This window comes from Anas acuta, chromosome 3 (assembly GCF_963932015.1).
Source record: "Anas acuta chromosome 3, bAnaAcu1.1, whole genome shotgun sequence".
Taxonomy (NCBI): domain Eukaryota; kingdom Metazoa; phylum Chordata; class Aves; order Anseriformes; family Anatidae; genus Anas; species Anas acuta.
In genome coordinates, this window is record NC_088981.1 from 92,231,500 (window position 1) to 92,252,768 (window position 21,269).

Below are 21,269 nucleotides of genomic sequence, written 5' to 3' on the forward strand. Positions count from 1 at the left end.
TGTTCTTCAACTACTTAATAACATAGGTTTTGAACAGCACCAAAACATGGGAGAAAAGCCACACTTAAATTAGAACATTTTAATGATTCCATCCATCCATAACGTGGTCAGCAAGACAGAAGAATGTAACTTGGAAGGCAGAGGAAATCCGCAGTAGCATTATATTTCTGCATATGAAAGTCTAATAGTCAGGAAAAAAAAGAGCCTGTAAGTAAATCACTTTTCTTTAACAAAGTAGCTGTACCAAACCAATTGATTGAGTTTGTAGAAACAATAAAGGAAAACAGTCCACAACAATACTCTCATTAATGACCTGATTTTTGTTAGTCTTTGAGAAGAACAATTCCAGCTTTTAAAGCACAACACTCTGAAACTATACACAAACGTCACTGCGTGCTACCAAAACATTTCTATTACTTTTAAACGATGTATTCCTTGGGTAAATCTCATTATCTTGTGTCAGCCTAAGTCACCATATCGGCCTGCGAGCTTTCACCCATTATAGACCAAAGTTCCAAAATAGTGATTTCCATTTTTCAAACCTAACAGTTCTGTGATTTCTAAATATATGGTACACTTGCAGATAGAAATAGCTTGAGAGCCCAGTCTACCATGTCCATGTCATTCCAACCCCATAGTAAAACAGTCTTTGAAAAAAAGCAGGACAATATATCGCTTCTTCTAGGGTAGTCTCATGGGAGGGGAGGGGCAGCCAAGCCAAGAAAGTTTTGTTTGGCTGGTTGGTTTGGGTGTTTTGGGTGTTTTTTTTGGTGGTGGTTTGGTTTTATTTGTTTAAGTAGGAAGTCATTAAAACACAGTGCACTTACTGTTTTATAGTCAGGATTGCAAACTGGGGGAAGACTGAAAACAGGGAAAGGCAGTAACTGCTTTCTTTTGCTTTTTGAAACAATCAATTAGTTGATTTTAATCCACAGAGCCATCTTACTCCATATTACCTTCAATTTTAATTTTTAATATACTCCTGAAACAATTATACTGACTCCATCCAAGCCTCATGAGTTGTCGTGATCCTTCTTTATTTGTAATCAACTGTCTAAAATTTGTGCAGATGCAAATCCCAGTGATTGCACATTTTCTTGCATCTCACCTTCAAAAAAAAAAAAATCACACTGTTGGGTAAGAGTGATCCTGGTGAAAACTCCAGAAGAAAACAGGTTAATAGGCCAGGACTGAAGTCTTGGATAAGTTTGACAGCCCTGTCCACAAATACAACTGTAAAAAATAGTTTTTTAAACACTAATAAGTATTATTATAAAACATATTTATTTTAATAGTAAATAATGCTTATGAAGCTGTTAAATAATTTACTTCTCAGAGCCTCCAATACCTTGGAGGTTAGGAAAAACATTTCAGTATTCTACAGCAGCCCTACGAACACTCCACCTCCCTTTGTGACCAAATTCCCCTTGCTCTCCTTTTTTCAGCTAATGGAGAGCAGAAGAGGAAACAGGGATATCCTAAGCCCTTAACTAAAGCTGGGTGAAAACTCCAGAACACATTAATGGCAGTTAAAGCACATAAAAATAAAACTTCCTTCCCTAAAGAGTGGAACATTAAAAATAACCTTGCATAGGCATTAAGGACTGCACTTTTTTTAAAACATAAAATAATTTAAAATTGATTGAAGGTGTAATGTCATGAAAATAACTACCACATTATAATCTAAAATGTAGGTGATACATACACATCCATACATGGAGCATCATGAGACATATATCCCATTTTTTCTTGGTTCGTGCAGGCTGGAAAAGCTTTTCTTTCTTTTAAAGCAACACTATGCTTTGTACGTTCAGTAATTCTGTATCTAAAACGCCACCTGCATTAATACATTCCAGTAATCATTAAAAAATTAAGACACTTAAATACAGCTTTTAAGACTCTAATCAAGATCAGAAAGATAAACAGACTGCTTAACTTTCGACAGCACTCAAAGATGTTCACAGACAAAATACTCTGATGTTCCAGAGATAAAAGAAGATCAACAGAAGTCTTCTGAGGGTGGCACAAAAAGGAAAAAAAAAAAAAAAAAAAGGCATTAGCAAGCAGAACTGGGCAGATTTTACTGAGCAATTCTGAATTTTAAGTTGCACAAAGCACCCAATCTGACCCAAGAGCAAAGCACCAAGGGCTTGTTCTCCTCCCCATAGCCACGCAGCTCTGCCCTCTCCTCACTCTGCCTCTGGCACCCAGCTCACCCTCCGCACGGACCTGATGCAACCTGTGTACCCACAGAAAACAACTCACCAGCTTTGCCTGCCGAGCTCATTGCCAGTTTCTTAAACTGCAACTGCTCATTACCAAGTCTGCCCAAGGCAAAAGCAAGAACAATAACGCCAGGAGAAGGCTTTTCCCTTTTCAGTGACAGCAGGTCACATACCGTAGCTTGAAACGGTCCAGCAACTCATCGCAAGTCTTTGAGACTTGGAAAAATGAGAAAAAACAAGACATAAAACAAAAAAAGGCAGCAGCATGAGAAGGAAATAAGGAAGGAAACAATGATCTAGGACAAGTTGCATCGCTTCCAGTTTTCTTGCTTACTATATACAGTTTATTCTTTGATTTTGATCACAGAATTATCCTGGAAACAGAGACACAGAAACTCAGATCGAAAGATGAATTATTCAAGATGTAGAACTTGGTTAGACAAACTTTAGTAGTGAGGTTATAAAAAAAAAAAAAAAAAAAAAAAAAAACTTCAAATAAATGTGACATCCCTACTGTTTTAAGGAAGGGATAAAGACACATTCACCCATTATACTACTGTGCACCACGCTTCCTAACTGTGCTGTTACTACATCTCCCAAGAGAGAACAAGAACTTCTCTTCCTTTTCCAGGACTCAGCCCCAGGTATTTACAGGCACATGTCACTGGTGTCTATGGAGAGTGCAAGTTTTAAAGCTTGCTTTTAGTTACTGAGCAGGTAGTGCTTAAATAGCGTAATACCCTTCTCGAAAAGCGATAGTGTCAGTCTCTCGGTATTATTATACTGCGATTTTAAGTATCAAAGAGACAAAACTATCTTTCTTAGTCAATCTTTTCCATTAGCACACAGCACTGCACAAAGTAAGCTACTACTAGAATACCACCATACTAGCTTACATACTGTTTAAAGTTTAAGTTTAAAGTGTATTCAAGTAGTTAATTAACTTCCACTTGGTTATGGAAGGAAATCACGCCCAAATGTCCTAGAGCATGAAAAGCCTGAAATAAAACATTCCAGAGGCTCCCAAATCTGTTTGCCAATCTCACAAGAAGGCTTCTTAAGAGAGAAAGTCCATTTTGGCCAGACACAGATGAAGTGAGAAGAAATTTCTATTTCCCATGGTACTCGAACTTACTATTTTAGCTCCAGTTCAGTTGCAGGCATCTGTATAAATATAAAGGGCTGCACTTGGCTTTATGTACTCTCATACATTCATGCAGTTGTATTTATTTCAAAGACAACAGTGGGCATGGAAAGACATTTTAAGGACCATTGTCAACTATGAAAATCCTTCTCTCAGTGAAAAATTTCCTTCTAACCTCTAAAGCAAATCTCTCCTCTTTTAGTTAAAAACCTTATGTTGAAAACTTATGAGAAATATGGCAACAGATTTTCCTCTGTTTACAAATCAGAAAGCTAACGTCAGACTAATTTTACAGAAACTTGTTAACAAATGTTTATCTAGATTTAATCACTGGATTAGCAGGGAAGAGCATTTCTGTGTTTGCAGAAGCTTTTATGAAGCTTTTATCCAAAACACCAGTGAGTAAGTCATACTTGCAGCTTAATTACATACTGCCCAAATTATCCTATCAGCTTTCACGCAGCTGTATCAAAGAACAAAATAAACATTTCCAAATTTACTGCACTCACTGCTACGTGAAGAATACATTCATTTTGGAATCACTCTTAACCACTACAAAAAAAAACTTGACAACTTGACACTTAAGAAGAAAGTAAAGGTTTTGGAGTAACATACGGATACCATTGGGGGCGGGGGGAGACCAGCCACTATTGATTACCCAGTTTTCTTTTCCTTTATGGCCAAACAGAATGACCAAAATATTTATAGAAAGAGAGGACACTTTGTGAGATCCTCCTCCTTGTCTAGAGTAGGTTCCTTCCAATAAAATCCAAAATTGCCACTTGCTAAGAACTGAGGATCTCCAAGGATCAGGTTAGGACTTGCTGTTTTTTCATTTCCAAGCCATCAGATAATGGCAGTCAAGTGTCACCTGGTCAACCGCAGAGCATTAGAGCACATCAGCACACAACCAGTGCCCGTTCCCCTTCCACCTCTCCTGCTATAAGCTGAAGAACATGGTGCAGAAGACGCCCATCCTGCCCTGCATTTCTGGCACAGCTGCCATTTCACCTCACTTCAGGATGCCAGGCTTGCAGCAGAACACGAGGCAGCTCCGGATTCAAACTGTACTCCGAACGCCGCTGTCTAGTTGTTTTCAGCTAGATTAAGTGGAAGAATGTATTTATCATCTCATTTTTATAGCAGCCTTTTCTGCAATTTTTATTTCCAAGCACATAACTTTTTCAAAGCAGGAAAAATCCATATTTCAAAGCAAAAAGAGTGTGCACAGTATCCAGTACAGAAGAACTCAACCTTAAGTAAGGCCTTTGGAGTCTACTGTAATCGAAATGATGAACTGCACGAAGCTGTTTAATAAGAATCATGGTCCACTAAGAGGGTCATAAGTGACTTAGCTGTACGGTTTCTGTTTTAGCTTGACTTTAATTAGTTTCACGAGTCAATTTTAAGCAATAAAAGCTAACTTACAAGGGTCCGTTTAGATTTCGGCAGATAATCAGCATCTGTTTCCAATCAAACTTCAATGATTACCAAATCAAAACTTTTAATTAGCATTTTGCATAATTTACATAAACTGTTGTTCGTATGTTTACGAAGGTGAAAAGGGACGTCCCCAGCAGCTCTATATTCCTCAATCACATTTATTCCTTATTTAATTCCACCATTTTATAGTACATCACCAACACCATATGTGCAAATAAATATATGCAAGTAGAATTATTGCAGCAAAATGCTTGTTTAGTCGTGGAGAAGCTAAGCCGTGCTTATAGTTCAAGGGATCATTAAAAGGATAAATATAGACCTCTCCTCATTCATCCTGTCAATACAAAAACAGTGGCAAGTGCATGTTCTGCCCTCCTTCCATTCAAAAATTCTGCCTCTTAGATTTACGAGATGTGCTTATATTCACCTGTGAATTAAGCTCTATTAAAAATGTCTGTAAGAGAATACTACAATTAGCTTTAAGTCTAAACATGGCCATTTTTTATCTATGTTTTACCCCATCTCCCCAACCCTTATAACATTAACTCGCTAAAAAACTCAAGTTGCTTTGCAGTCAAGCCAATTATTTTAAGATGAGCTGGGAATAAGGCATACAGCCGGTCAGTAAGACTGCTTTGGAAAAAACACTGCTGTGCTATTACTTTGCGAACAGAGCTGCCAGTCGGGCTTCCAAGCCTGGGACTGCAGCAGAGCAGCCCAAGAGTACCACCTGCTGGCTGAACTGGCTGAGTCCCCTGCTGCTAACAGTGCTGAGGAAGGAGGGAGGGAGGTCTCCTGGGGGTCTTCTTCCCCTAAAACATGACTTCAGTCAACTGCAAGTAGCCACAGGCTTAGAGATCAGCACGTTTCTCTCTCTATCAGGGCCAAGAACCAATTTTTGTCTGCGACAACGGAGCTGGTTGTTTTCACTCGATTTAAGTCGAATCCATCTTCTGACCCTCGAATGATTAAACAGAGAAATTACTTCCTTTGCAAAGAGGTACTTGAGGATGAAAAGTAACCTGTCACATTTTTTTGAAGTGCTCATGGTGTAGGTTTCACTGCCGTAGCAAACTCCAGCACTTCAACCATCCTTAAGCTTTTCCGCATACAATTTTGTTTCTATTATGACTTTAAGTGTGGCAGAAAACATATATTTTTAGCTTACAACGACAATAAGACACTGTTCCCCACTCAGCCATGTATTTTTTCTGACCTTTGCTAGCAGCTGTACAAGTATTGCTGGCTTTCACACAAATGGAAAAAAGATCCAAGTAGCAGGAAACGAAGGTAAAATTCTGAGCCATTTCCTTTACAAGCACAAACTGCAGCCTACTTGAACACAGCTACTGTTTGAGCTTGACATGTTTCCATACCATAAATTTAGGCTTTAGACAGTTTTTACTTTTAAGCATTCCTCCCCATTCTGTTCGGGAACGGCAGAAATGTTATTTGAAGCCTCTGAAATGCAAAGCTATAAACCCAAAGAGAAGAACATCATGGTTTATACACCTGGCATCAAAATGACTAATTACAGCCATGACCTTTCAGTAGACAGACACAATATTGACTATTTTTCTTCACCTGTATCTGTACTTGAGGACACAAACTAGTCCCATTCTCATTAATCCAAATCTGACTTCAGGTTCTTCCCTACCTTCTAAAAAGGCAGCCATTAAACATTTCTCCACGAAGCTACACCACAAATATTTATCCATCTGCCCCACTACTGAGATAAATGCTTTCTGAAGAAAGCATAACAGTAATAATCAGAAAGTCTCTCACAGGAATGCTGTGATCATAAAAATGGAAATTAAAGAAGTTTAATTTCTACCGATTAAAGCTGCTAAAAAAAGCACTTTAACTTCAACATCAAAGAAGCACAATGGCAAAAAAAAAAAAAAAATTAGCTCCACTAATGCATTTTGCTCTTTCCTTTTATTTCGCAGTTCTTATTCTTTCCTCTCAAATGCCAGCGATGCATACAGAGCATGGGCTCCCCCAGCTGACTGCTCCCACCTGCTGTTCCTTCCCCATTACTGGGATACAAAGCATTTTGTTAAAACAGTGCATTTCATAACAGCAATAAAAAAAAAAAAATAGTTATTTCTGGGAAACTGCCAGTTGTGGTAAAATTAAAGCATCTATCCTAGAAGTTATAAAAAAAGACGTAATCCTTCTTTAGATTTCAAGAGGCTTTTCAGAGGTAAAGGAGTTCTCAGATGATTTAAACAGGATCTTTCATGCTCTATGGAGAGGTAACAGCAACAGAGAAAAACATATCAGAGAAGAAAGCACGCTTTGAAGTTTATCTTTCTTCACTGTGCAGAACAAATAATACAAAATAGAAACATTACAGGGAGTCTAAATTCAATTACACATCATCCTTATACAGCAGATAAGGACATGATTGTAATTCTTAATTTTCATTTTCCTGAGGAAGCAACAACAAGGAGCTACATTTCAAGGAGCCAATAGCCTGAAGACAAGATGAAAGAACGGTCACAGGAGATCAGAATAATCAAGGCAATCACCAGAATGTCAGTAAAATACATTCTGAGATAAAACTTTACATTTTATTCTGCATTCCAGTATATCAAGTTCAATTCTTGGAAAGATACAGCAATAAAACAAAGTATCTGATAGCACAGGTGACAATTATCGGCCCACCTGGATGTGTCAAAGCCAACCTGTGCTGAGCCAATCTCGCTGCCTCCATGAAAGTGCAGCAGAACCTCCGGGATGGGAAAAATGCAAACATTATATTGTGTCCAGAGCCCTTAAAGTCACTCTCATCTGACACTTTTCACAAACAAATAAAGCAGATCAAATCAACGTCCTGGGCACAAAACCAATTGGAAAAAGCATGCATGGAAAAATTGACCTCAAAAACAGAAAGGAGGATTAAGCCAAATTCTGCAAGCATCCAGCCCAGTACTTGCTATTTGATATTTTAGTTACCAACCTGGTCATTACAACAGGAACAGGGTGCACCTTTAATTGCCATGAGACCTGGGATACTGCAAGGCCTCTAGAGAACGGGATCAGAAGAGAGAATCTCCACTAAAAATGAAGGCTGTATTTCACTACCGAAGTTGCAGGGCTCTGTCTCTAAGCCAACTCTGTACAAACAGGAAAAGCTGATCGACTGGGTGCTCTGAAAAAAGGAGTTGAGTGAAAACTCCCCATCTCCAAGGTTGGGAGCTGCTCTATTATAATATTGAAGATTTTAAAAAAAAAAATAAGGACGATACATGAATTTTGTCTCTGTATCATTTTAGCATTAGTAGTGGTTCAGCTGGAATACTGTGATCTGGTAGAGCAGATTTAAGAAACAGGAAAAAAAAAAAACTGCTGTGCTACAGTAGCAGGGAGAGAGGAGTGAGAAATGAGAGAGAAGCAGCTCTGCAGCCCCCAGGGTCAGTGCAGCAGGAGGGCAGGAGATGCTCCAGGCACGCAGCAGCAGTTCCCCTGCAGCCTGTGGAGAGGCCCCTGGTGGAGCAGGCTGTCCCCCTGCAGCCCATGGGTCCCACATGGAGCAGATCTCCACGCTGCAGCCTGAGGAGTCCATGCAGGAGCAGAAGAATCTCCTGGAGTTTAAGAGCAAAATCGGGCATTGCTGCTACAGAGCTTTGTACACAGGAAGGATGAATGCAAAAAAATGAGCTGGGTCAGTTACAGAGGGTTACTTCACAACTAAAAAAAAACAGAAAAAAAGAGAAACAGAAGAGAATGATAAAATGAGCCATTCCAGGAACTAGAAGTTAAAAGCCCCAGAACACGGCAGTTGTCTAAAGACAAATTAGACAGTTCAGTGACAGCCCCTACAGTGACACTTCTATGAAGAGGGCTGCAAAGAGGCAGGTTCTGCTCGTTGTTACTTTAGCAAACAGAAGGATCGAGCAACAGCTGAGGACAAAGTCAACCGCATGGAAAGAAAGAAGTGTTAATGATTATAGGAATTAACATATAAATTAAATGGACAAGGACTGAAGAGAAAGCCAATTTAGACTTCTGCTAGTGACATTTCCTTCTAAGGCAATATTACTCGAATACTAATGCACGGTAACTGACATGTCAGTCACCAATCCAGGGGACTCTACTTCTAACTACTGAGCAAACCCAAAAGACCAGTATGGCTAGATACTTTTTGACCCAATTTCTCTTTTAATGCTTTAAATGACAAGTTGGCATATATAAAAAGAGCAAAGAATACTCTAAAAGAGTATTCTCATCACTTACAAAACACCTTTAAGTGGCTGAAAGAAGCTGAATATATTAGAGGTCTATTTTTATTTCAGAAGCATGTAAACACCCAGACTAAGATCTAGGAGTTACCATGTAACGTGACATGCAGACACAGCTTTGAAGGGAAAGAAAAAGATCAACAGCAGAGAGTGAAGGAAAAAATGAAATTATTCCACTTTTATGGCTTCAGGTTGTCATCAATGTGATTAATTAATTAACCAGTTGTGAGTCCTGTAACAGCAAATACATGAACAACAGCCAGCTCAACACCTTAATTCAGGAATTTCTAGGATCACTGCTGATCCAGACACCTTGTGGCTTTCCTTAAACTTACAGACACACTGAAAGCTCTTCAACAATAACTTGGTATAACGACAATTGCCATAAATATTCTTATAACACCAAAAGTTCAGATGAATAAACTAGGATTTAGCTCACACTATGAAGGTTCAAAAGCAGTATTACAACAAAAAAGTCCCAGAGTGGTAATTTCTCAAGGGTTTCTGATACAGGTACACGTAACCATCTACAAGAAGAATATGAAAAAGTTGATGCAGGTGAAGGGGGAAGAATGAGGGGCACAGGGAGAGCAGGGCATGTGAAAAAGCAGAGCCAGCAAACCCCAGCAATAAAGGTTCATGACAAAGCAGGGCCTGGGCACAACGTCATCAACTGACTCTAAAGTGGTCATATAGCATAATCTGGCAGAAACACAATTGGGAACCCCTAAATTAAATAAAGGAAAACCTCAGGTGTCACAAGAAATAAAAAAATCCCAGTTAACAACCAAGCATCATTTACCTGCAAAACCATATACTTTATATAATTATTTCATATACTGAAAAACTTTGAGATTAAAATACTTCCTTCCATGGCTAGGGTATTTAAAATATTCACTACACTTCCCTTTAAATATCTTTAAAATATATTAATAGCTTTTACTGCCTGAAACTGTCAGGCATCACAGCTGTAATTATTCATTTCTAGTAAGATTCTAATGGTTTAATCTCCTAAATTAATATAAATCTGAACTGCACACCTGTGTTTGTGTATTCTCTTTGATGGGCTCTGTCACCTTCAATGTCAGCCTTGATCCCTCGAGTGCTGCTTAAGGGTTTCCCATGCTCCCTATGTCACTGACTTTACACACAGACTAATGTGCCTTGAGAGCTGAAAATTACCTGCTATAGGTAAAAAGCTCCTACATTTATTTAAATGATGGTAACAGCACTATCCCTTCAAAACCTTTTTTCTTTCTTTTATTCATGAAATATATGTGCATTGTGAGTCTACAGAACAGACTCGAAACACACTGAAATACCCCCTGAATCATTCCGCGATTCTTCTGCTGTTGTGGCAACTATTCAACACATCAGGGAAGAATAGCCTTAAAGAGTACAGGCTAAAAATAAGCAAGCTTTAGAAACTGGTTAGCAGGTATTTCTTGTACACTGGGGGAGAAAACTATATTGCAGAATCCTCTTCTCTCATTGAATGTCCCCTACTAAAGTGGCAAGAAATGCCATAGACAAAAACACAAGCAAGAAGCTCTCACATCTCAACATACTCAAAGGCTGAGTGCGTATTCATGTGTTTTTCCACTCTCAGGAGCACAAGAAAATGAAACTTCTATCCAACAACATATCACAGAGTGAGTACATGTGTATAAAATCATTTATATTCGACCCTAAAAGTTCTAAGTACTTTCTGAAGTTCAAAAACTAGATTTCTTCCTTGTCTTTCTCCTCACTGGAAAGAAGGCTATGTTGTAAACATTGCTTTTGACACCATGGTTCAACTCGAACTTGCTTCCTGAGAAAACACAGGCTAAATTCTGAATTGAGTCGATAGCTGTCAAGACAATTTTGTGGGTGAAGCTATTCATGAAAGGCATGCAAATGATTTTCAGATAGAAATCTTCAAAATTTAATCAGTTTTAATTTTTAAAAACCAATCGAAAATGCAGAGATATAGCTATCAAAGCTCGTGTGTCTGAACAGCACAAATCTGAAATCATTTATTTTCTAAAAGCTGTCAGTATTACATTAGACAATAAATAATGGAAATGAACCAATTAAGACAGCTGCTCCCAGATACTACAAAGCACACTAGTTTCTATTATTTTTGTAATATTTGCAGTCAAAACAGGACTTTATTAAAGCAATCTTTCTTTTTTTCTGCCAAATAAGCTGTTTTATATTCTGATTAAGAGCCAAAAACTTGTTACACTACACAAAACAGCACCAAGCGAAGGGAAACGGCCTCAAGTTGCACCAGGGGAGGTTTAGGTTGGATATTAGGAAAAAAATTCTTCACTGAAAGGGTTGTAAAGTATTGGAACAGGCTGCCCAGGGAAATGATTGAGTCATCATCCCCGGAGGTATTCAAAAAACACGTAGATGTAGAGCTTAGTGACATGGTTTAACGGGGGACTTGGCAGTGCTAGGTTACAGGTTGTGCTCGATGATCTCAGAGGTCTTTTCCAACCTAAGTGACTCTATGGTTCTATGAAAGCTTTAGACAAAACAGAACAAGAAAGCAATTTCATTACTGTCCCAAACTAATGCCAAGAACTAAAAGCTGAAGCCAGTTATTGTCAGAGACATAGAATAGAGACTCTCAGAAGCTGAGACCATTAAGTTTGAGTTTTTCAAACACAAATTCTAACAATAGTAAAGTTTCAAATACTCCTCATCGGTCTCTGTTCTTGAGCACAACCTCAGCCCTTGCCACCACAGTCCTAACAATCTCTTTTTACCTAACAACCTCTTGCTTAAACAGAAGTAAGCCACTGCTGCCATCTAGGTAACGCTTTCCCCCTCTACCATTCACAGCTAACTGGACCTGTGTCAGCTGTCAAAGGCTCCAGCAGGATCGCAATCACAATAAAAGCCTACAAACATTTACAGAGTTTAAAATAAAAGTGTAAGCAATTAATTAATAGCATGCAAAGGTTGTAATAAGGAGCCAAATGAGGCTGTCATTTCACGTGATGGTTTAACACCAGTTAACAGCTCACCACTAACCAAAAAAAAAAAAAAAAAAGGCAAGAACGAGGTCTATCAGTCCTGCTCATCCACTTTGACTCTTGCCTTCCTTTTACCCTTCTCCTTTCTTGATGTTTTATTCAAAACCGCACGCACTACCTCTCACCCATGCCGGCATAAGGAGGCAGGATTATATATAATGCTCCAAAATGTTACGTGCTTAAAGTGTTGATCACTGAAAGCTCAGTTCCAGTTGCTTGAGCAGCAAGTCCAGGATCTCGTACACTTACCTGCCAGAAAACATTGGTCAAAGCTATTTCCAACAAGTGGAAATGCAATCTACCTTTTAGTAGTTCACAAAGAGCGTCTCAAAGATACACTCAAAGCAAGCTTAGAGTTGAGAAAGCCTAGAGGTTTTCAGAGGTTTCTCACGGAATCACTGAGGATGAATGGACTATCTCAATCCAGTGGCAGCTTTGTAAAAACATCTCAAGAACATATTACGTTCCAAATTTCCATAACAGACTGTTAATGTTTGTGGTTTGTTTTGTTTTACACAAATACGGTATAAATTTTGAATGATCATAATCCTATGCATGTTCAAATACAAATTCATTATGCCAATGTCATTATATTTCTCTGAATACTTTGAACAGTTTATTGTCTCCCATTTATAACTAATGGGCTTTTTTATAGTCAGGTAAAATTCCGCAGAGCAAATATTTACTTACTGAAATAAACCTTTTCCCAGCTATTTTGCTCCATTAGCAATATAAGTGTCAATCAAAATGCACAAAAAAAACTTAAAGTGAAGACATTCATTTTCATTAGATTTCATTTCCATTTTTATTTTCAGAAAGTTCTTGCGCTTTGATTAAAATTCTCTTTAATCGTGAAATCAGTCCTATCATTTCAAACTCTTCACAGCTGTCATAAAAAATTCAGAAAGCCTGGTATTTTTTCTCCTAGCTATTAACATCTTCATTTTTCAAAAAAAGAAAGCTAGAGAGTGCCTGTCTTCAAAGATCTTAACAGCTGCTTAAATATTATTTCTGACTGAGACTGAAGACTTCTTGATTCTGTAAAGCAGTAATTCCCGATCCAAAATTCACACAACCTCAAGAAGTAGTCTGCAGAACCTCTGCAGAAAGTTGTAAGAACACACGTCTTGTTTCCTTATACATGTAAGCAAACATGAAAAGGAGATAAGTGACACCTACTGAGTTCTTTATATTTAGCTTCACTTTGTGCTGTAAACAAAGACAACTGGGACCAAACTGTACAGTACAATCCAACCATTCCCACTCCACCACAAAAAAAAATAAAAAATAAAAAACGACTGGTTCTTCAATTAAATACTGAGGAACCGCTTCTTACAGTGGTTCTTAGGAGTTTAACTAGAGACACTGCTATGCCAGACTAGATCAAGGTCTGAACTTCAGGAGCTCTGGTTTATCTGAGATTACAATTCTCAAATGCAGAGCCATTATCTAGAAGTTGCAAGGTGCTGTCTTCTCTTTCGAAAAGTGTAACTAGCTTTCATAGGATATCTTAAGCTATTAAAATCCAACAGGAGAATTTCCATCTGTGTACCAAGACAGAAACTGAGTATTAATTTCAGAACTTCCTTTCACTAGAGAGGACCCCTATTTCTAAGCGGTGGAATACAAAGCTTTATCTTGCTCTATGCACAGTAAGGCATGAAAACATTATAACTTCCAACAGAAAAGTATGAACAGTACAGTTCATCTTTAATTCCCTTCTAAAGCCTTTTACAAGTACAACACAAGAACACAGTTTTTACAGCGGCTTTATTTTTAATGGCTCCTACATACCACCAGAGGTTAGACCTCTCTCAGATACGTATGGCAACCTTTCACACGTGACAGAAGAGGATTTTCAATGAACTGATGCTTTGTTGCCTTGCTAGGTATAAGAAAGGAATACCTTCTTCATCATTTCAATAAACTGAAGGCACATTCAATAGCACAGAATCAAGCCATACTCCTAGCTATTTCCAGCAGCCTGTAAACATTAATTTATTCTCACAAACCTGAGTGCTGAAACTGTGACAGGACAATATGAGACTGGGGAATAAGCGGCAGAAATACAGCTCCACAAACACAGCGTTTGCTGAAATGTCTGCTGAACCAAGGAATGACATTTATCATAGTCTCAGAAAGACCCAGGAAAGCCCATGAGCCACTCTTTAGCTAAACAAATTCATTCTCAATACTACACAAGTCATCTTTCATCATCAATACGTACCAGTTCCACATCTTTCAACTCAGCAACACAATTACACATAAAGTCAGCTACATCTTAGAATATTTAAGGGTGTTGTTTTTGTCTTTTTGATTAAGTAGTATTTTAAGAGAGTTTTTATTCAGTGTAGCTACGATGATACATCTTTTTTATTTATTCTGAGAACTACAAGCAAACCTGGAGCTTTGTAACAAAATAGTTTGTGGCTGCCATGCAGAATTCTATTGAAATCATTAATCCAGAAACTGCAATATCCATTTTCCATTTCAGAGTAAGAATGAGAAGAACAGAAAGACAGCAAAAGATTAATTTCATCCCATAACAAGATATCAAGTTACCAAGTATCTAATACCAAGAGGAATAACTATATACAAGTCAGATTTCCAAGGTTCCCCACTTGCTAAAATATTTTAAATATCTGTACATTCATACCCTATAATTCATATTTATGCCTGGGTATAAAGTTTGTATAAAACTTATTTATGTGTACATTAATAGCATTTGATTTAAAACTGTATATAAATTCTTCAACAACTGCATCTAATAGCTTAAATAAAAAGTAAACAATAGCTTTGGTTACACATCTACATTCCAGTAATTTGAAGCAACAAATGAGCAGAATCAAACTGATTTTAGCATGCACAAATGTGCAACCACGTGTTAGAAATCCACTTGCACAACAGAAACCTGTTTTTTTCACCTACGTGGACACTTATGCAGCAAGTTGCATGCTTGAGCAATCCATACAGGATTTTCTTAATTTCATTATAATATTCTAGTGATGTCCTCGACAGCTTTCTTAAGTATTCCTTGAAAGCATTTCTTTTTAGTTTTCAGTTTTCCAGGTTTCAGTATTCATGAAATGGCAAGATTTACAAAATCTCCAGATCAGTGTAATTTGTTTTGGTTGCTAAAGCAAGAAGCTGACATCTTAAGATTAGTAGACTGCAAAGGTTCTAGAACAAAGTTTATTAGCAGAAGACATATGCTGACCAAGGCTATTTCCCAATTTAAGTAAACTGATGAGAATGGATTGCACAGTACATACTTCTGGTTAGAATAAAACACAGCCATCACATTGTCACTGAAACCTTTAATAAGAGGGAAGCGTATTTCACACAATTCATTGGTAACAAGCAAAAGAAAGCAGGGCGATTCCAACCTGAGCGTTAGCTGCTCTGACTGACAGCTGAAATATACAAATGCCTTACCTGAACGACACAGTAACCCATCTACAATCTTGATTCAGATACCTCCTATAAGCTTTAGTAAAAAATGTTTAACTTGTTTTCATAATTACACAGTTTGCAGTTAAATGTTGGTTGATAAAGCAGACAGAGCTCCTTCAGTTGCAGCACAAAATTACATCAATTAATCCTCATTTCTGTGCCAAGACTATTCTCCACATTCAGAAGGAGTTCCGTATGTGTTTTTTTTAAGCCTCAAGTTCACTACCTCAAGTTCAAACTACCTTTAAGGAAAGTTTTAAAAACATCAGGCACACACTACATAACACAAATCCAGAAAGTAACATACTTACAGCTTCAAATTGTAAGTTAACATGCTCCAGGAATTTCTGCCTTAAACCTTCGGTCAGTTCATTGAAGCGGTATCGAAAGAGATCCATTTCTTGTTGAAGAAACCAACGCCTGAGTTCCTCGCTGCAGAGAAATTACCAAAACCAGCATATGTTTTCTGATTGTGTGTTCTCTCTTTCAAAATAAAGTAGATGTCAAGCACAGTGAACACAACGTTAAATGCAGTGCTGACTTTGTCATGGGACCCACAAACTGAGGAGCTTGAAAGAGAAGGCAAGAAGCCTTCAGGAAGGAGCACTTAATCAGAAGATTTTTGAAGGGACGATACCTAACGAAGCATGACTGTGCACATTTCAGAAGAATGGAGGTAGTCAATCTCAATACTAAAAACTGCTCTGCAGGTACTGAAGTTGTTAGCCTCTTTTAAATGGTATATTAACCATCTCTTACCTCTTTTAGTCTCATCATTTCTTAGTTGTTCTAGATAAGGATAGCCACCCACAGATAACATTCTCCTTAAAGGACAGCTTTTCTTCTTCCCCATGGCACAATATTTTTTGGTAGCACCATTAACTTCACAGTTCATCTAAGGATGCATTACAAAGCCTACTCCTTTTAAACATTACTTTTGGGGTATCCCCTAGCTGGAGGAACGTGCACACCTATCAGGAAAAGCTGATGAAAACTTGTACCCCTGGGTGGCACTGTTGGACCACTAGAAACTTAGAAAGGGGCTGCAGCAAGAAAACACACGCCTGGCAACACACCCTCTGCCAGGCCACAGGGAATTGAATCAAGCTAGTTTGCAGTTACGCCTATTGAAGCACACTTTTCAGACACCACTTGCTATATGAGTAGCTTTCACCACCTAATCTAATGATTTGTGCCAAGCTCATTTTTTCTGACCTAATACAGCAAAATCCTACAGAGTAAGGTATTCTACTTGCCTCCCAAGTTTTTCTTTTGGAGAACGTGACAGTTTTAGAGCATAGAAATATTTCATTCCTGCAATACCCGCTTTTCAGGACAGAATATACAGGACGCAGTGTCACCTCAGTGCTTGTGATACCATTTTCCACTTTCTGAGGAAGCACTAAGTCCACCTTCTCAAGAAAAACAAAAAAGCTATTTAAAGCAGAAACTGTTTAGCCAGCTTCTGTACTGCAGCCCTGTACCAAAGCTACCTGCATACAAACATATGAAAATACATTTGCAAATTAAAGTTTAGAGTGCCTTGGACCCCACCCAAGCCTTCCCCTTCCCAAGGGGTTTTTCCCCCTAGCATACCAAGCCAAGCTCTGTCCTGCTGATTCTGCAGCCCACCAAAATACATATTCATTTCTGCACCACATTTCACCCTCAACAAGCTGCTCACCTCTGACCTGCCCTATAAGCCCAGCTCTTAACGATACTTCCTCCAAACACTGGGTTTGAACCAGGTCTCCCATTTCCCAAGGAAACACCCCAACCAAATGAGCTATCATACAACAGATGAGGACCTTCTTTTAAAAAGTCACAGAGAAAAAGAAAACAGTCCAAATATCTGCATCTGTCGTTAATTCCAGGAGATTCCAGAGCAATTTTTAAGAGATTACGAGAAAATCAAAAAGAACATAAACACTAGAAATGAACAACTAGTTATTCAGAATCTCATACATGTATAACAGAGAACAGTAGATGGAATTTCACTTGTAACTGTGTTATTCATGTCATTTCCTTCTTTCAGGATTATAAACTATGCCAGAGAAGGGCCTCACCACGGGCCATGGTGAGGTTTTCTCCATCTGGAGGCTTCTGAGGCCTCTGCTATGTCCCATTCTGCTCAGGCAGGCTGTAGCCAACTACGTGCAAGGTGCCTGGTCTGCTCTGGTTTGTTCTCCACCACTCTGCACCAAAACTCTCACCTGTCCCAGGACCTATTCCAAGGCAAATCTCCATCCGTTTCAGCTCCATCTCTTTGCCTAGAGCTCAGTCCCTCCTCGCTTTCCTGGCCTGGTCCTCCCTTACAGCTTGTGTGCATCCACAGCAGCAATTCAGTCACCTCAGCTATCCCAGTAACACAGTACACATTCTACCACTCTCATCAAATTTAAAGAAATGATACTTCATTACAGTGCAATTGAATCAGTAATTCAAGCCAAACACATTTGTATTTGCTGGTTTTAATTAGAAAAACAGGACAGCAATGGCAAGGAGTTAGGAGTTCATACTGATGCATAACAAAGCTGCTAATAGACATAAAGCACCAACAACCTCCATCATCCAAAGGCTGCAGCTGAAAGAAAACAAAAGTACTTGACAGGACCAACTACATGCCTCAGATTACATGTGGCCAAAAAAAAAAAAAAAAAAATACAGTATGCGAGCATCCAAAAAAAAAGCATCTTTCTTTTAGAAGGAAAGAACAGTCAGTGGAGAAAGCCTCAAACTAAAGCAGTATTTTTAGCTTCCCAAAAATAAGGCTCTCTTTTGACAATATTAGAAAACCTATTACGTAGCTCTTCGATCACTAAGAAACAGCTGAAGCATATGCAGCAGTTAAGTTAAATTAAATTGTGTATAATTGAAACAATGACTAATAAACTGCTGCACTTTATTCTCAAAAAGAGATGCCAAAAATAATAGGCTCAAATCAATGCTCAGTGTGTAAAACCCACAAGTTTATATATTACAAAACTAAAAAATAAAAATAAGAATTACTTTCAAAATCTGGACATTAATCTTCACCCTGAATATGCATTTTCATCACAGTTGAAATCATGCTTCTAGAAGAAAAGCATGATTGAACCTCTCTGTTTAGTACCCACTCAGCTCAGTAGTATCTGTAAAACCTATGATAAAGTAATGTAACGCAACATCTACATCTAAAGTTATTAATAAGACTGCAGAGCAATCCAAAAAGTACTTACGACTGACAATAAGCAAGGCGTAGTATGAAGTGAGAGATATGGTCCTTTCTTCTTGCATCATAATCATCCTCTGCCAAAGCCTACAAAAAACATTATTTCAGAGAACTGATCTCTTGCAGATTAAAAAATCCACAATTAATCTATCACGGCCGCTTAACATACTTACACTCACATTTAGGACAACAAACACAAGACTATCAAAGAAGAGGATAGACAGAAGAAAAACACCCGTACCCTTGAAGACAAACTAGAACTCTGACAGAATACCAGAATTTAAGTTTTAGGCATAGTATTTCATCACCTGTATCCTTATTCAGAATTTCCCAATGGTGTGCAGAAAATAGTGGGGAAAAAAAAAAAGAGTTCCTCTTTCTCATTTATACTTACTCTGTAGGGAAACTTAAGTCTGCGGAACTCAGACTCCAGCTTCGTTTTGTATGAATCGCTACTTCTCACATGGCTCACACCAAGGTTTTCGACTACTTTAAGCACTGGGAGGAAAGAAAAAAAAAAAAGAGAGTTAATATTAGAGACAACACCTTGAAATTAAATCTTACTATATCATGACTTGAGAAATGAACAGAAAGGTAAAGCCACATAAACTGCTTTTTGTGGTAAGGTGAGCAAAAGCTTACAAAATATGGAGGACAGAGCGTGGCCCACAAGACCTGCGCAGCTCACCCAACTCCAAGACCCACGCAGTCAGTACAGAAGCAGAAACACCTGACTGATGGATCAGCCTAAGAATATCAGTTTTCACGATACTGGCTATAAAAAAAAAACTTAGCTTCAACTATTTGGGGGAGTTCAGGGGAACCCTTGCTCACAACAGTTTTAATCGCCGCACTGAGAGACGTCCAGTAAAGACACCTGGAAACCCAGAAACTGAAATATTCTTATAAAACACAACCCTACAGTCCAAACCCATAAACCCTGACTGGTTACATACCAAACTTTCACTGTGAAATCAGCTGTAGCTCTTCAAAATATCTACAGCACCACGTCCTACGTTAACAGGGGTGAACTTTAGTGTGCATGGGCTGCTAATTTCTGTCAGTAGCAGCCAGACAGGGCACGTCAGGTCTGTCAGGAGCACACAATTAGGCCAAAAAGAACCCAAAACCCCACAGAGACGCTTAAAAAAAAAAAAAACAAGTGAGGCAGGTTTGGGCCGGCACCCCCGGGGCTGACAGACTTTGCCCGGGGACCCTACTCACGCCTCAGGCGGTCGACGGCGAAGCTCTCAAACTCGGCGAGGGAGATGCTCTCGGTGGGGGGCTCCTGGTAGAACTGCAGGCTGTGTGGGTACGGGTCCCGCCGGTCCCCGGCCAGCCGCGTGTGCCGCTGCCGAGCCCTGCTGCTGAACTCCATCCCCGCCGGCCGGAGAGCCTGCGGGACACACACGGCCGCTCAGCGACGGGGCAGGGGGGGAAATGGGGGCCGGGGAGGGGACCCCAGGCCCTCACAGGGACAGAGAAAAAATTCCTGGGTCCCGTCCCATGTTCCCCCCCCCGGTCCCATCCCCGCCGCCATTTCGCGCCCCCCCCCCCCCACCTGGTCCCGCTCCGGTCCCGCCGCGCTCCGGCTTCCCGCGCACCGCCCGCCCCGCCCGCTTCCGTCCCGCCCCGTCCGCCCCTGCCCGGACTCAAGATGGCGGCCCCGGCTACAGCCGCTCTAGGCGCTGAGGGAGCTGTGTGGTGGCTGCCTCAGCAGGCGTGGCGGGGGGGTGGCACCGACAGGGGTTGCTTTAACTGCGGTGGCCTCGGGTTTTTTCGCAGTCGTGACAGGATTTTTGGTCGAGCAGGGTGTGTGTGTGTGTCCTGCACGGCGGCTTTGCCTCGTCCCCTGTGCAGCTGCCCGTGGTGGTGATGGTGGCAGGAGGTGAATGCCCCGTGGTGGCATCCTCCACCCCATCCTCACCCAGAGTGACACACATTTCTGGGGAAAAAATATAAATAAAAACCATAAAATGTAAAATATTCTTCCCCTTTTTTAATATTCTTTCTTTTTTTTTTTTTTTTTCAAACTGAATTTTCAGGAAGTCTCATGGATGACTTCATCATGCCATGTCTGTCATGGCAGTAATTTCCACTACTTGTCTGTCCTGAGACATTTTCAATGTCCTGTATGCTGAATATCAGTATAATCAGGTGATTCCCTACAAGCCAAACTGCAATCGTGAGTAGTTCCTGTAATTTCAGATAGCAATAACTGAGCCAGGTAGAGTTGTTCAGTAGTACCAGACCACAGCCAGCACTGGATATCCATTCAGGGGGACCTGGCCATAAAAGCATGGTGCATAAATCCATCATCTCTCAGGTATCTGAGATGTTATCTCCAAAAGTTAAGGCATCCACGCAAGGGGTCCTCTGGTGCACTTAAAATGGTCAATGCTCTTCATAGTAGAAAGTGAGCGCAATTCCCAACCTCTTTGTTTTATTGCCAGGATTGTCCCGGGCCAGATGCAGGACCTTGCACTTGGCCTTGTTGAACCTCATGAGATTCAAACA

At 39.6% G+C, this 21,269-nt stretch overlaps 1 protein-coding gene across 2 annotated transcripts in view; it reads right to left on the reverse strand.

Moving 5' to 3' along the window:
* PRIM2 (DNA primase subunit 2) overlaps window positions 1–20,487 on the reverse strand; it is a 107,875-nt gene extending 87,388 nt beyond the window's left edge. Inside the window, exons 1-5 of one of the 2 annotated variants that reach the window (XM_068678287.1) lie at window positions 20,405–20,487; window positions 19,977–20,148; window positions 19,147–19,250; window positions 18,760–18,839; window positions 15,853–15,973 (exon numbers count right to left, since the gene is read on the reverse strand). In XM_068678287.1, the coding sequence (XP_068534388.1) occupies window positions 15,853–15,973; window positions 18,760–18,839; window positions 19,147–19,250; window positions 19,977–20,130 (459 nt within the window). In that variant the 5' untranslated portion in view covers window positions 20,131–20,148; window positions 20,405–20,487. Of the gene's footprint in view, window positions 1–15,852; window positions 15,974–18,759; window positions 18,840–19,146; window positions 19,251–19,976; window positions 20,149–20,313 lie in introns of both variants that reach the window. The other variant, XM_068678286.1, reaches the window with a different exon arrangement.
* Between the last annotated feature and the right edge of the window lie 782 nt (window positions 20,488–21,269).